Source organism: Sorex fumeus, unplaced genomic scaffold (genome assembly GCF_029834395.1).
Source record: "Sorex fumeus unplaced genomic scaffold, SorFum_2.1 ptg000037l, whole genome shotgun sequence".
Classification (NCBI taxonomy): Eukaryota; Metazoa; Chordata; class Mammalia; order Eulipotyphla; family Soricidae; genus Sorex; species Sorex fumeus.
This window is the reverse complement of record NW_026606094.1, coordinates 28273847-28290782: the sequence shown is the minus strand read 5'-3', so window position 1 is coordinate 28290782 and position 16936 is coordinate 28273847. Positions and strand designations below refer to the sequence as shown.

Genomic DNA, 16936 nt, shown 5'->3' with positions numbered 1-16936 from the left:
AAATAAAAAAAATTGTAAGTCTACAACTGTACCTCATGGTGTTTCACTAATAAAAATAAAAAAAAAAGAGTGTAGTCTCAGGCAAATGACCTTCATTTAGCAGGCCACGGGGAGTTACTTGGAGGTTCTGAGCAGGGGCAGGATGGGCTCCCAGCTGAGCTCTGTAAAGATCAATTTCACTATGTTGCTGAAGACAGGTGGGACTGGAGAGAGATTCATTGTGTACAAAAAAAAAAAAAACCCCAAACAACAAACTAGTTTCTTGAGCTAGTTAGGACCAGAATGGGGTAGTAACAGTGCAAACAGAGACAATGGAATGTTAGACATGAGAATTATAGGATGCAATAGCTGATCACATGTGACAAGTTAAAAGTGAAAATTCAGGGGCTGGAGCAATAGCATAGTGGGTAAGGTGCTTGCCATGAAAACCTAATCTAGGTTTGATCTCCAGTACCGTATATGGTCCCTTGAGTCTGTGAGAAGTGATCCTTGAATACAGAGTCAGGAGTAATCCTTGAGCAAAGGCAGGGCTTTTGCTTAACAAAACAAAACAAAAAACCTGAAAAATCAGACTGTCTTAAATATAACACTAATGTAAACACGACAGGCAGTACTATCAAAAGAGAGAGGAGTAGATATGGGCAGGAAGATATGAAATTAAGTATCAGATACATTGATCAGATGTTTCTGCTGGTACTACAGAAGTGTAGAAATATACAAACTATTTAAAGTATTGAACTAAGTGTTGGTGAGCTAATCAAGCATGGATGAGTAGATTTAAGAGGTTCTCTTAAAAGATATAAATCTTATTTTGGGAGCTTCTCCTGCAGTTCTGGGGGTCACTAGGGTTACACCCATCAGTGCGAGGCAGGCTATATGTTATTGGGGAGCATGCTAGACTCACACTCTGCTCCAGCCCTGTGAGTTTTTCACTGCTCCTACAGATGTAATCTTTCAAGTCAGAGGATGCGTGGAATTCTCAATGTTGATAATATTTATAAAGAAGAAATCCAAGAATAAGTATAGAGAAATGCTGGTATTTAGAGAATTAAGAGAATCAGACTTGCCAAGGGGCAGGAGTGATAGTGCAACTGACCTGGATTCAATCCCTATTATCCCCTATAGTCCCCAGAGTACCACCAGGAGAATTCCTGAGTGCAGAGCCAGGAGTAACCCCTGAGCATTGCCGGGTGTGGTCCCAAAACAGAACAAAAGAGCTGCTGAAAGGGAGTTGGAAGTACATACAAAGATTTTATCAACAGTTGTGAAAGTGGGGCAAGATGAGAGAGTACAATGGATAGGAAATGGATTGGATGCTTGCCTTCTCTGTGTCTGACCTGGGCTCAATCCCTGGCACCCCCTAAGCACAGCTAGGAATATATTCTGGGTACAGAGCCAGGAGTAACCCCTGAGTACTGCCAGGTATGCCCCCCAATTTTTTAAAAAGGATATGAAATACCTTCATAAGATGAAAACCAACAAAGAACACAGAAGCCAAAGGTAAAAAGTGTCTCACAGATTAAAGAGGACAAGGAGAGTGTCAAATGCTACAGAGAAAAAAGGAAAGATGAGGAATGGGAGATCATTAGATGTGGATCATTAGATGTGGTACTTAGCCTCTAGTCCTTTAAAATTTTAGTTTTAGGTGTGGGGAAGGCAGTTAGGATAGATAAGTCCACTATGACAGTGACAGCTGGAAATGATCACTCTGGACAAGAAGTGAGGACTGAAAGTAGTTAAAGGGATAAACATGTTAACCTTTCAGTACCTGTACTGCAAACCAGAATACCCAAAGGGAAAGAGAGAGAAAGAGAGCGAAAAAGAGAAAAATAACTACCTGTCACAGAGGCAGACTGGGGTGGAGGTGGGGTGGGTGGCTAGAGGGAAACTGGAGATACTGGTGGCGGGAAATGTATACTGGTGCAGGGAAGGGTGTTGGAACACTGACTGAAACCCAATCCTGAACAGCTTTGTAACTTTGTGCCTCATGATGATTCAATAAAAAATAAAAAGAATTTCATTACAATAGTAATTAAAAATATAATATAAAATATCCAAAGTTAAATGAGTGAATAATGAAGGTGTGGCATATATACATAAGGGAATACTGTGCAGTAATGAGGAATAATAAAATTATGCAATTCGCTGCAAATTGGATGAAACTGGAGTGTCTCATGTTAAGTGAAGTCAGAAAATGGACAAATACTGTGGTGTAGAGAATAACAGGACAGATCTGTAAGGTATCAAAAGTAGGCAAATCCTTGGCCCTAGAATACAGAGATGGAAAGGTCAGAGTAGGAGATTTAAAAAAAAAAACCAATCAGTTTTAGCAATACTTTATTAAATCCTTGGGGACAAACTTAAAAAAACACAACAAACTGACTTGGTTTAGTTTAGAGTTGATAAATCCTCAGCAAAGGAAGCTCCATCAAACCCAGTCAAATAAGGTAACTTTCATACTAATCCCGGAGTGACCTGGTAGAGTGAAAGCCTTAAGGAAAGTTTCTGGGAATTAGAACTAGTGTATTAATGGTCCCGTACTACTAAATTGAAGGTGGTGCTGAAGGAGTCTCAGCATTTGGGAAGTTTGCCTTCTCTTCCAGATTTTCAAGCAGAGCTTACCATGGAGCTGAGGAAGAGTGAATCCCTTTAAAAATTTTATTTTGGCAACATTATCTCCTGAACTTTTTCATACTGCAAAACCCAATTAATCAATGCTTTCATTATCCTCCTGAACCCAGCCGTGAATACTTTTATCTCTACTCACAGTGATTCTTTTCTGTTTTGTTTTGTTTTGGGGTCACACCTGGATATGCTCAGGGCTTAGTTCTGTCTCTGTGTTCAGGAATCACTCCTACTGGGCTTACTGGATCACATGTAATGCCAGGGATTGAACCTGGGTTGACCATGTGCAAGGCAAGCTCCCTATCCTCTGTACTATTTCTCTGACTCTTTAATAGTGATTATTGCTACTAACCATCACTATAACAGTCTGTCTTAAAGGACCTAGGAATAAACTACATTTCTAGAATGCTCTTTTTAGTATATTTTGCAATGAGAAAGACATCAATTATCATACCTCCCCACTTTCTTCAGACTGACTATAGATTGCTTCCTAAGCTTTCTCCTTTATCCTTCCTTTTTTCCGGGTAGGGACACAGCCAGTGCTCAGGGCTTACTCCAGGTTCTGAGATCAGAAATCCTTTATATTTAGTATTTTTAAATTAAAAATTATATTTATTTTATTTATTTTAAACTGAATAATCGTGAGATACACAGTTATAGGATTGTTCATGATTGGGTTTCAGTCATACGATTTTCTAATACCCATCCATTCACTAGTGTACATTTCCCACCACCAATAAGGGATCCTACCTTAGGAATAAATGAGGGATTGCAAATATTTGAGCATCCTTTTAAATTATTTTGAGGACTTAGAAAATTCGACTGGATTCATGTACAAGTTTGTATTTGGAAGTCAGAGACAAAAGGAAACTAGAAAACATGACAAAGAAATGGGAGGAAGAAATGGTGAGTGGAGGGAAAATGGGGAGAAGGGGGAGGGAAAGAGAATATTTGGGAGAAGATGGGATAGATAGAGGGTGCGAGAGACATCTCAATTATCACCTATTTGAGTTTCAAGGTTTGGCAAACAGGACTCAGGATTACCTCAGTGAGATATAATAATTATACTCCTTTGTCCCAACATATTTTTTTTGAAATAAATTTTTCATACTTTTTTTGAAATATATTTTTCATACTTTTTTTGCAATATATTTTTCATCCAAGCCTGTTCAGATTGGGGCTCAGCATCCTCCACCCAAATCCTCCGTCTTCCAGTGGCAGGGGTCACACCACCAGATGCCCCTGGCGCCATGTAATCCCATCAATGGCCAAGACCCAGAGACTATAAAACCCAGCTCCAGAAAGAGCGCGGCCGCATTTGTGGCCACATGACATCTTATTATCTCATTCTTTGGACAACCTGGCAGGCTACCAAATGTAACCTGCCCACACAGCAGAGTCTGGAAAACTCCCCATGGCGTACCCAATATGCCAAATGCCAGTAACAATGATAGGTCTCATTCTCCTAACCCTGAAAGAGCCTTGAATATGGCACTTTTTAAAAAATCTCAGGGCTAGGACAAAGGAGACGTTACTGGTGCCTGCTCGAGTCAATCAACGAACAACAGGATGATCGTGATCAATTTTTCACTGAACCACTGTGAGATACACAATTACAAAGCTGTTCATGATCGAGTTTCAGTCATACAATGTTCCAACACCCATTAGTTCATTAGTGTAAATTTCCCACCACCACCCACCCAAGTTTCTCCAACATACTCTTAAACTTTATCTATGCTTAAATATTTCTGCCTGATAAAACCGTTATGAAAAGTTAGTTTTCAGTAGTAAGATAGAATCTATTCTAATGAACAAAATCAATCATTTTGTTTGATGATTGTTTTGTTTTGAGGCCACACCTGGATATGCTCAGGGTTTACTTCTGATTCTGTGTTCTGAAATCACTCCCCTCCCCTCCCTCTCTGAAGAGTCACTTTCTCTTACTTTAAACTGCATCATATATCCTGGCTGTATGATGAGTTCTCTGGAGGAGAGAGCATTGTGAGTCTTGTCCTTCTTTTTATTTGGCCAGTAGAGGTGGAAGGATGGATTACCGCAGAATCCTGCTGTCCTTACTGCATTAGGGTAAAAACTCCAGTTTTCTTCATGGGATGTTCCTTCTGTTAAGGGAAATTAGAAGAAATATAGTATACTATTCTATTGAACTGAATGATTTCTTGCTGAATTCTTTAAATGTTTATGCTGTAGGTTTTTATGACTGACTTAAATTTTATTTAATTGGTGTAATATATAAATAAAATGACAAACCAAATTTAGAAGAGATTATCACAGTAAAGGAATTTTCTAAATCATGAAATGATATCTATATTTTAAGGTGTGATTGATAGTCTAGGTAGTGGGCACCGTTATGAAATTCTCTTTGGTATACTTCTAAAGCAGTATAATATGTATTTCTGTGGTACAGAAATCCCTAAAGATGAGCTAGAGAGATCGTACTGGGATTAAGAGACTAGTCTTGCATGTGGTCAACCTTGGTTTAAATCCTCAGGACCCATATGGTTCCTTGAGAATCCAGGGGTCACTTTTGAGCACTGAGCCAAGAATAACCCTTGAGCACTTCTGGGTGACACCAAAAAACAAAAACAAAAACAAAAAAAAAGAAGAGCAATTCCTGTAAAAAACAAATATTATTGGGCGGCATTGAAATTTAAAATCAATTTGTTTGAATTGGAGCTTATATTTAATAGAACTTATAAATCCTCATTTGACATTTCAACAGTCAACTCTGAAGACTTAGAAAGATAATAAATAACATTTCTTGCTTTTTATTTTTTTGGGGAGGGGGTCACACCGGCAATGCACAGGGGTTACCTCCTGATTTTGCACTCAGGAACTACTCCTGGCAATGCTCAGGGGACCACATGGGATGCTGGGAATCGAACCTGGTTCGGCCACCTGCAAGGCAAATGCTCTACCAACTGTACTATTGCTCCAGCCCCCTAGCTAACATTTTTTGAGCAGCAAATACGTGCTAGGCATCTTTTAAGTGTAATTCGTGTAATAATGCACCTGAAGACATATGTAGACACAGAGGAAAGGAAGTTCAATAACATTGTTTCTTACCATCATCAAAAGTGTCAACCAGTTGACTGGGGTTAATTTCTGCTCCCCCAATCAAAATATTATCTAGTGCCCACTGAGCACGCTCCACTCCTGAGACCACAAGTCCATTGCTGATCACAAACGGTTGCCACCAGCGGAGTCGTGTTGTATTGGTGAGAGCATCCTCAGGAAGAAGTATGTAGTCATGTCTAACAGAAATGTATTTCTGGTAATCCATCTCATGAAGCAAAGTCCAGGAAATCCCTAGAGTAAAAAACAGAACAACAAAGTAACCACACTAGAAAACTACCCCAAACTACCAGCTTGCTGTTACTACTACTGTAAGTTTCCCAAAGAAATTTCCAACCAAGTAATGAGAACCCTTTTGCTAACCTTGATGTAACACTTATAAACATCATATCAGAATGAGTCTGATGATTTAGAGGAAGGAGTATTTAAAAATTCTTGTCTGAAAATAAAATGCTGAAGTAGATGTTATTTTCAGCTCTAGTTTTTTTGTTTTTGGTCTCTATGTGTACCGCTGCCTAAATAATGAGACACACTCATGTTTTGCATGTTTCTAGCTATTTTAAAATAGTTATTGTAATTTTAAGCAATTCATAGTTTGTTATATTGAAACGAAGTTTCTCTGTTTCAACTAACTGATAAGATTGTAGGTAATATGTTTAAGTTAATCAAGAAAACACTTTCTAGAGAGAACAAAAGGGAATGCTCTGCCACAGAGGTGGTGTGGGGTGGTGGGGGATGGAGGGGTGGTGGGAGGGATACTAGGATCATTGGAGGTAGAGAATGGGCACTGTTGGAGGGATGGGTACTCGATCATTGTATAATTGAAATCCAAGCACGAAAGTTTGTAAGTATGTAACTACCTCACGGTGATTCACTAATAAAAAATAATAGTAATAATAAAGAAAACACTTTCTAAATACTAGAGTACTTTTGGGTCATTTATTTATCTTCTAGTTTTTAAGACTACCATATGTTTGCTAAAGCTAATTTTATAAAGACTACATAGTATTACTGGTCTACTTTCAGCTATTTCAAAATAATAAAACAGAACTTCATTAAAACAGTGTGTCTAAGAGCTTATCATTAATAGCACTGTAAATTACAGTGTACAAATTAAAAAATTAATTACATATGTCCTGTTTCCAATAAACCCAAAAAGAGTGTGCCAGACAGGTTAATGAAACCAGTGAAGTTTTCTTATAGCATTTATTATTTTCTATAGCATTTATTATATGTTTTCTCTTACAAAAGATTTTAAAAAGACTTAAATAGTTTATAAAATTGCCTTTTACTTGGACAACCATATTAAATTTATGTAATAGTTGTACCATTTATAATTAAGCTTCAGTTAAACAAATGAGCTTTTTTAAGTCATAAAGACTGGAGCTTATTTATCTATTTATTTTTGTTTTGGGACTATAGTGGGTGGCATTAGGGGGAGTGCTGGGGTTCAAAGAGATCCTGTATGCAAACCACATGCTCCTGTCCTTCAAGTCATCTCCCTATTCCTTTGAGCTTCTTTTAGGGTCATACCTGGCTGTGCTTGGGGTTTACTCCTGGTTCTGTGCTCTGGGATTCCTGGTGGTGCTCAGGGGCCCCTTTGTGGTGCCAGAGATTGATCTGGGTTTGGCCTGTGCTAGGGAAGTGTCTTACCCCCATTCTTTCTTTGCCCACCTTAGAGTTTATTTTTCAGTGTGATTTCCTCTCTTGTCCCTTTTTCTGAGTATTCTGCCTTACACAAAAGCCACATATTCTGGAATGTGCATTCAACCAAGATCTGTAACTGCCCAGGTATTACTTTGCCTATTTGCCCTACAAAGTCAGCAAAGCTTTGCAGAGATTTCTTAGATGGATACTGGATGCATGTCAGACATCTGCTCTGTGGCATGGCTTTCACCCGGAAACGTGCCTCCATCGGTTGAGTAGTCCAACAGCACGCCTTCCTTCCGGCAGATGGGCCGATGACAGGAGGTCATATTGTTCTCACTGCCGATGCGCCCCCAGTACTGCAGGAATCTAAAGCAAACACAAATGATGCACCACAAGAACAAATTAGAACAATCAACTCAAACCCTGATAATTGCACTTTTCACGTATGTGTTCCTTGCTATGCTAGGTTGTGACAAAAATGAAAAATTAACTTACTTTGCCCCTCGGAGATCCAAATCCTGAGTAATAGCTTGTCTCACGGTGGAACCCCCAAAATAGAGTGCAGTGTCCTCGGCAAGAATTCCACACTCAGTACACGTACTTCCACCTTCCAAGGACATCCATAAATCAGGCTTGATTTCTTCACTGTCAAAGCGTTCCTTCAGAAAAGTCTGGGAAAAAGTAAGTGGGATGTGGTTAAGGATTACTTTAGGTAAAATAATACTGTTAACTTTGATTGAAGAAACTTATTTCAAATGATTTTCCAGAATATATTTTTCAGAAAACAAATTGTCTATACAATGTTCTTTTTCTGTCATATATTGAAGATCATTGAAAGTGCTTAAACAACACTTACAACTGGAATCTAAAGTGGATTTATAGAGAATAAGATAGGCTAAAAAAATCAAAACTGACTATAGTAACACTCTTATTTGTCAAGTAACTTAAGCATATACTCCTACAATAATTAAATTTATTTTTATATGAAATATATGAAATCATTATTGTAAGTTTTAAGCTATCATTAAACATACACAAAAGCCAAAATTTGGGGGCCAGAGTGATAGCACAGTGGGTAAGGTGCTTGCCTTGCATGCACCTAAGCTGGGTTTGGTCCTTGGCATATGGTTCCCTGAGCAATGCCAGGAGTAATTCCTGAGTACAGAGCCAGGAGTAACCACTGAGCATCTTTGGGTGTAACCCCCTAAACAAAACAAAGCAAAAAACCCCATCCCCCCACACTCCCCAAATTTAAGGAAATAAGATAAAATAACAGTTATTTTTAAGTTATTTTACACTTTGCCCCATAAACATTTCCCAGTGGATCATGTTGTTCCCCTTGTTTTGTGTACCCACACTTGGGAGACTGCTTTAGACCAAAATAGCCTTAGTTCACAGAACTGAGGGAACCCAGGAATTCCATCTGGCCAGGAATCCTAAACCAAAGCTTTTTGCATAAATTTAACAGAAAAATCAGCCATGGAAGTCAGTTTCAAAGACATTATACAAGTTTGTCAGGGCCAACACTCATGGTAATGGGCTAAGTGTTCAAAATAGACAATCAAAGGGCTTTAATTGCTCTGTTTTGGGAGCTATACCCAATGGTGCTCAGGAGTCCCTGTGGTGCCATGGTTCAAAGTGAGCCTCCTGCATACAGAGCTTGTGCTCAAGCCTACAGAACTCTTTCTCTAGTTTTTTCCTGGGTCTCCACTTTAGCCTTTTAACAAAAACAACCATCAAACAAAAAGTTTATTGTCTAAAGAGATATTAGGGTTCATTATGGTTACATTTTATGAAAAGTAATTTTATCCCATCAACGTGATCAAAAAATTTCCAAGAATCACCTCTCTGGTGTTCATATACAATCACATTTCAGAACACGGAATGTCCTGAAGAAAAACCTAGGTACAGTCTGGCATTTTTGAATTCTTAATTTCTTGCGATAATGTTGTTCATTTCCTAACAACATTGTTTTTCCAAAAGTAAATCTACCAAGTATATAAAAGAAGCTTAATTTTGATCTAATAGTCTTTAAATGCAGAGCATTGAAGTTCTTTAATGATATAATCTAGTTAATTTTATGATTGGGGAAATTGTGTTTGAACTTGATCCTAATATTTTTGTATCCCAGACACCTAAAGCATATTTTTTAGTTTCCATCAAAGTATCATTTACCGGGACCGTCAGAGAATATTGTGATAATTTATCAATCTTGTACTTGGTTCCTTTTGTTGTTGTTTTAAGACCACACTAGCTTAGGCGCTGCTTTCTGTTCTGTGCTTAGGGGTGGCGGTGGGGTTGGGGGTGGTCACTTCTGGTAGTGATTGTCCCCAAGGGGACCATGTGGTGCTGAGTATCAAACCATGGTCAGCCACATGCAAGGAAAGAGCTTCACCTCTGTGCTATCTCTTCAGCCTTTGCACTTGGTTTTTATTCTTCTTTTTGGGTCCCACCCAGCTGTGTTCATATCTTATTCCTGGCTCTGTTCCTAGAAATCACTTCTAGGGGGGCTCAGGAGATCATATGCAGTGCCAGGGATTAAACCCAGGTCAGCCATGTGCAAGGTGAGTCCTTTACCTGTTCTGTTTCTCCTGCCCCTTCATTTGGCTCTTAAGGTACAACCTGCAGTCCCAGGCCATGATTCTATGAGGGGCTTTAACATACCTTCAGAGTGTGAGTCAGGTAGCAGTTGGGCCCCGAGTATCCTGGATCACAGATGCACTGTTCCTTTAGGCAATCTCCATGGCCCCTGCAGTTGTGTAGGCATCCAGGGCCCAGGTAGAAATTATCAATTGCCCACTGCATATCTGAGTACTTCTGATAAAACCTAAACCTTACTGGACTGTGAGCAACATAAGCGCAAAGGAATAAAAAGTAAAGGTTAATTTCATTTAGGTCCATTTTCCTGCGTACCTTTAATTAAAATATACCACATTCTTGGTGAGAGTCCAAAGTGCAGGAGGGAACTTTCTTGGGTGATGCAAACGTTCTGTATCCTGTATGTGGTGGTTACAGGGTGACACATTGGTAAGCACTCACTGTGTCAAACAATCAGCAGTCATGCATTTCCCTAACTTTGACTAAAATCTCATTATGAGAAGACAGGGAGAATGGAAAAAAGGGATGATAACACTGTGATGATCCCTGGCATGTGCTTCATCATAGCTGAGTCCTACGAGATAATCAACACAACATAACCCTTTACCACTGACTGGGCCAGATACAGGTATTCTTGAGCCAATCTGCCCCAAAAGATCCAAGAAGGAGCTTACTCTGGCTCTATTTGAGATAAAAGCTTTCTAGTTGTTCATAGTTTAGACTATTTTGGGGGTCACATCCAGTAGTACTCGACTTAATCCTGGCTCTCTGTGCTCAGGGTTCACTCTGGCAGGGTTCTGGGAGCCATCTGGGGTGCCAGGGATTGAACTTGGTTAAGGCACCCCAGATGGTCAGCTGCGGCCAAGCGTCCTCCTTGCTCTCCAGCCACAATAACTTCATTTGTAACAGAGTCTATTTGAATTGAGTTTTCTATTTGCAGCTGAACTCGTTCTGATTTAGTTTCCTAGCATGTTAACTAAGCCCTTTAGACAGTTGTTACAGAAAACGGAGTGGTGAACGGTATCTGAAATCAGGATATGACTTATCAATAGGACACAGGAAAAGAGGTTATAAGCACCTTATTCAAAGGCACTTATATGTTCTGGTCACATATTTTAACTTTGTTTCACAAGAAGTTTCTTCATTGCAGACAGTCTATGATTCATGGAGTTGTAGAGGTGTACTCACAAATTTTCTTTATGGGTCTTTTCTCCTGCTTTTACAATCAGAGGGAAATTGTTTGGAATTGCCTTGAATTAGCTTATCCACAGAACTATCAGAGAACAGTTTAATCATCTTGTCCTACTGCTGGTTTAGGCTAATTGCTTTTCACTGTAGGTGCAGGAACAAAATGCTTTGATGAGAGAAAATCTATAAACTACATTTGTACAAATAACACAGATAGTGAGGATTTGTATGATTTGAATGAGTACAATGCTGTGATTTATAAAAAAGTATATTTGGCTATATATGCACATTTATATAAACGTATGTATGTGTGTTTCCATGTGTTTTTGTCTTCATACAGTTTCTGGCTCACAGCTCCCAAAGCCTTGCCTTTTCATAAGCAGTGAGAGTGATAAAACTAACTGTCCCTTGTCATGTAAAGGAGATGAGCAGCACCAACAGATGAAGGGCTGGTTACCTAGGGAACCAACAAGGTAAGAGTAGAAAATTGGAACTTACTACTCCCAAATGGACCTCAGGAGAGGTGAGAAGGGGCTGATGTCAATGACTTCGGAGTTAACTATGCCTAGGCATAAGTGTCCACTAGAAACTCAATGGAGACCTGGTTGGTGAATGTGAAGGTGTGGGGAGAGTGATACATCTGGAAAGAGCATGGAAGCACTGTGCCCTTTCCCCATCCCTTGCCCTATATATCAATTCCATCTGACTGTTCCTGAGGTAGACCCTTTTTGATCATTGATGATCCAGAGCAGTGCTTCCCAACTGTCTGCCAACTATGGCCCTCCTGTGACCTTGTTTCTTCCCTGTGCCCTGCTCCCATTCCCCTAGGGGTTGGTCCCCTAGTCTCATGCCATGAACCCTCAGATTTTTGCCATTTTTACCTGTAGTCCCTATGGGCTACATACATGGCCCTTGCTTAAGATAGGCTAAGAATGGAGAATAAGCAGACCTGAGAAAAAGTGGATTTTCTAAATTTTTGCCGATTGATTAAAACAGAAGTTTGTGTTCTGAGAACCTTTGATTTATAGCCAGTTATTCAGAAGCACAGCTAATAATCCAAGCTTGCCTACGGAGTGAAGATGAAAACCCTGCTATATCACCAGTTTGCCAGATACATAGCCCAGGCCTCCACTGACACCCAAAACAGAGAGTGGTATCGGGTGCCCTTTAACCTGTAAATGATTCATCTCCCTTCAGATATTGTGTCAGAATAGAGCTGAATTCTCACTCTGTGGGTGTCTGAAAAGGACGTGCTGGTATGGGGGAGCCTTCCCCTCCCTAACTACATTGGGGCAGGCACTCTAAACAGTGAGTGGCTTTTCATGAATTGATAAGGCATTAATGTGGAAGCGTATGAGACACAGTGGAACCACATTCTTCACGGTCCATAAAGTAGCCTTGATGTGGTTCGAAAGCTAACACTAGTTCTGACCCATCTACAGACCCTGAAGTGAGCTAAAGTTTGTGAGGCCCAGTCTGAGTGTTACAACCTGCGTTTTTCCTCAAGTGAAGGATCGCCAACTAGAGAATGCTTGGAGTTAGGGAGAATGAGAGCAATTCTCCCAACAATCACACACCATTTCAAATCGGACAGCAGTGTCCTCTAATCCACTTCTGGATGTGTGGACTCAGGCATGATTTCATCTTATACTTACTTTCCCACTAAGCTTTCAGGAAGTGGGTAGGTGATTCGTTTCCATCCTTTAGTAGGAAAAAACACAGATGGCTGGGAAACACTTCCAGAGCATTTTGGATCTGCAGGTAAGCACTGAGGGACTAGATAATTCCAGCTTACACCAAAGTCGATAGAATACTGCACATGAATTTGATTCTGGGCAACTTTTTCAGACACTTTGCATCCAACAGAGATCTAATAAACAGAAAAACAGTATCATGAAGGTATCCAAAATGATATTATATTATTTTTCTATAAAGAACTTGGCAGTAAGACATTGGCTTGATCACTCAGAGCATACACTATGTGACATTTATCTTATATTTCCAGGCTCATTATTTGTTCTGCTGATGGACAGGGGAGGGGGTTGACATGGTTGCCCAAGGTGACAAATTACAGAAGGTGCCAAATACATTGTGGGGGAGGGGGGAGTGCGGGGGTGGGGAGGGGGGAGGTTGGGGAGAAGCTGAAACCTAAGCTTCTGCCATGTCTGGCTGACTGCCTTGGAAAGCCTAGACCCACTCTTACAAATTGTTGTTTGTTGTGCTAATGACCTGGCACTTCTTTTTGGCAGAATACTTGACCAAGAAGGATTGCTAACAGCTTTACCAAGTTTAGTATTTTGTTGTACAATTTATGACTCAATAAATCACTTTCAACTACTAGTAAGATGTAATTAAGTGATAACAGAAGGTATTTTTAATAAGGCACAGCATCTTTTGTTGATGGGAGATACCCATAGTGTGACCTTTGTTGCTAATACAGGGAGATTGAGGTAGTCAGAATAAATTGGTTGAGATAATATCTTGACCAACACTAATTTTGGCATGATGGATAATCATGCCTTTGTTTTCTATTCATTTCTTTCTCCAGAAAAAGGAAACAGTCTCCTGGAAGAAAAGTAGCTATAGTCGTAAAAGCTTTAATCCTCTTAATGGAAAAAACTCTCTAAATCTTATAATTTAAACTGACGGCTAGTATCAGTTTATTGTATTTCTATGTTCACTATTTTGCTGTATCATTTAATTTTGAGCAGAAACACATTCAGTGTTATGAAAGTTTAACCTTGATATAATTAGGAAATAAAAGTTTTATTCATCAAGTTACATGTAGTTGAGTGGTATATTACCTTAATATTAACATTTATTCTTTCCTCCCTCAAAAATACATTGGTTTAGGGGCCACACTTGGCAATTTTCAGTTGCTTATTCTTGGCTCTGTGCTCAGGGATGACTCCTCATGGTTCCTGGGGGCACCTGAGGGGTGCCAGGGATCGAACCCAGGTCAGCCACATGTAAGGCCCACTGTACTATCTTTTTTTTGTTTTTTTAAAAAAATTTTTAATAGTGAGACATCATGAGGTACAGTTGCAGACTTACACATTTTTGTGCTTGGGTTTCAATTATACAATGATCAAACACCCATCCCTCCACCAGTGCCCATTTCCCACCACCACAGATCCCAGTATCCCTCCCACCCCCATTCCCCCATCCCACCCTGTCTCTGTGGCAGGGCATTCCCCTCTGTTCTCTCTCTCCTTTTGGGTGTTGTGGTTTGCAAAAGAAACATTGAGTGGCAATCATGTTTGGTCTATAGTCTACTTTCAGCATGCTTCTCCCATCCTGGGAGGATCCTCCCAACACCTTTATTTGGTGTTCCCCTCTTTATCTGAGCTCCCTTTTCCCCTAGCATGTGTGGTTGGCCTCCAAGTCATGGAGTAAAATTCCTGGTACTAATCTCGGTCATTCTTGGGTGTTAGTTTCCTATTTTGTTGCTTTATGTTCCCCAGATGAATGCAATCTTTCTATGTCTATCCCTTTCTTTCTGAGTCATTTCGCTTAACATAATACTTCCCATGTAGTACCACTTGTATGTAAATTTTGTGACTTCGTCTTTTCTAACAGCTACATAGTACTCCATTGTGTAAATTGTACTATCTTTTTTGCTGTCTTTTTTGCTGCCCCAAAGTATATATTAAGTGAATAAAATATAAATAATTTTTATTTATACAATTAAAACATTTATACTGCCAGTGGCCCTCCCGTTGATCATCGATTTGCTCGAGCGGGCCCAGTAACGTCTCCATTGGAGATGTTGTTATTACTGTGTCTGGCATATCGAATACGTCACAGGGAGCTTGCCAGGCTCTGCCATGCGGGCGAGATACTCTCGGTAGCTTGCTGGAGCAATAGCACAGCAGGTAGGGCGTTTGCCTTGCATGCAGCCAACATGGCCGACTCGAGTTCGATTCCTCCGCCCCTCTCGGAGAGCCCGGCAAGCTACCGAGAGTATCTCGCCTGCACGGCAGGGCCTGGCAAGCTCCCCGTGATGTATTCGATATGCCAAACACAGTAACAACAAAGTCTCCAATGGAGACGTTACTGGGCCCGCTCAAGCAAATCGACGAACAACGGGAGGGCCTTTACCTTTATCTTATACTGCCAGTGGATGTGTATTTCTCAACCTTTTTCTGACCACAGACTCCTTCTGACCTTGTTCCCTTCCTGTGGTCCCCTAGTCTTGTGCTGTGGTACCCCATTCACATGATTTTTGTCTGAGACCTCCTTGCAATATGGTGTCCCTGATTGAGAAATTATTTATAAAACTGAGACCATAAATTTTCATGGTGTCTTTCCTGCAGGGGACTGGGAGCCACCACAGGGGATACTTGGCCCAGCCCTTCAGGCCTGCTGGGTGGTGCGTGGGCTGGCGGTGCTGAGCCCTAGTGGTCTCCAGCTCTTTGCAGCATCTTTGAGGCTGTTAAGAGTATAACATTTTAACCTTGAATTGCATGATCCAGCCTTCTGTGGGAGTCAGGTCATGGGTTACTGCATATACTTCTCTTCCATCATGGCTGCCACAGATCATGACCCCATCAGGGGACTCACAGAATCTTTCTACTGTGCAATCATCATGGAACAGCCAATGCTCATTCACTAGAAACAAGAGAGAAACTTTCATGGAAAGGTATGAAAAATTACGTGGAGCAAATTTTCATTCAAAGCAAGTTCTATGGTTATTTTAAACAGAAAGTACTCCTTTATTATACACAGTCCAGAGAGAAACACTCATGCCCATTACTTCCAATTAGGAACATGGATACTATGAGTTTGAGATATGCCTACTATATGATATCAGTAAGCCTACATTTGTGAAAGAGGAGTGTACTGAGTGTTGTAAATTAAAAGCAAAAAATTGAATTTTCTTCTGATAGCTTTTTAGTTGGGGTCTAAAGAAGTAGAATTTTAAGTAATCCAGTCGGGAAGTGAGTTAGCTATTATTTGAATTCTGCTTCTATCATTTAAGTATTTTAAAAAACTTTTAAGAATCAAATTTGTAGAATCAGAGAGTAGAATATTGGTTACGGGGGAAAGTACCAATTTGAGGGTACAAAGTTACATATTACAAGATAAATATGCTGTTCAGATACACTGTACAGTACAGGGTCTGTCATTAACAGTACTTTATTGTTAGCACTGTTAGCACTGTCCTCCCGTTGTTCATCAATTCGCTCGAGCAGGTACCAGTAACATCTCCATTGTGAGACTTGTTACTGTTGTTGGCATATCAAATACGAAATGGGGAGCTTGCCAGGCTTTGCCGTGCGGGCGAGATACTCTTGGTAGCTTGCTGGGCTCTCTGAAAGGGGCGGAGGAATCGAACCTGGGTCGGCCGTGTGCAAGGCAAATGCCCTACCCACTGTGCTATCGCTCCAGCCCTACTTTATTATATTCATACAAATTTACTATGTGGGTAGATCGTATGTTAAATGCTTTTACTACAGAAAAGATCAGTACTATAACATGAAGGGGTGAGGGAGGACATTTTGGAAGTGTTTGATAATTTATGACCTATGTAGACATGGATTTATGGGTGTATATCTTATTTCTGAATTCAAACATTATAGGTTTGCATTCAATATCTGCAATATTTCTTGTAAAGAAAACAAGACAGTAAAAATAAGAGCAGCATGAAGAGAGCCTCTGTATTTCACAAAGATTACTGTGCTACTCTGATGGAGAGTGCTGAGTAACAAACAGGACCGTGGATACTCTCTGAAGCAAAAAATGATATTATGTATGGCTCTTGCATGTGGCAACACAAAAT

The 16936-nt window shown here is 40.1% G+C and overlaps 1 protein-coding gene across 1 annotated transcript in view; it reads right to left on the bottom strand.

Moving 5' to 3' along the window:
- Nucleotides 1-16936, bottom strand: part of RELN (reelin) — a 511483-nt gene that overhangs the window by 21966 nt on the left and 472581 nt on the right. The window contains exons 51-57 of the mRNA XM_056118569.1: nucleotides 15611-15765; nucleotides 12810-13024; nucleotides 10033-10210; nucleotides 7864-8039; nucleotides 7628-7734; nucleotides 5710-5952; nucleotides 4570-4745 (exon numbers count right to left, since the gene is read on the bottom strand). Coding sequence (XP_055974544.1) covers nucleotides 4570-4745; nucleotides 5710-5952; nucleotides 7628-7734; nucleotides 7864-8039; nucleotides 10033-10210; nucleotides 12810-13024; nucleotides 15611-15765 — 1250 coding nt within the window. The remainder of the gene's footprint in view (nucleotides 1-4569; nucleotides 4746-5709; nucleotides 5953-7627; nucleotides 7735-7863; nucleotides 8040-10032; nucleotides 10211-12809; nucleotides 13025-15610; nucleotides 15766-16936) is intronic.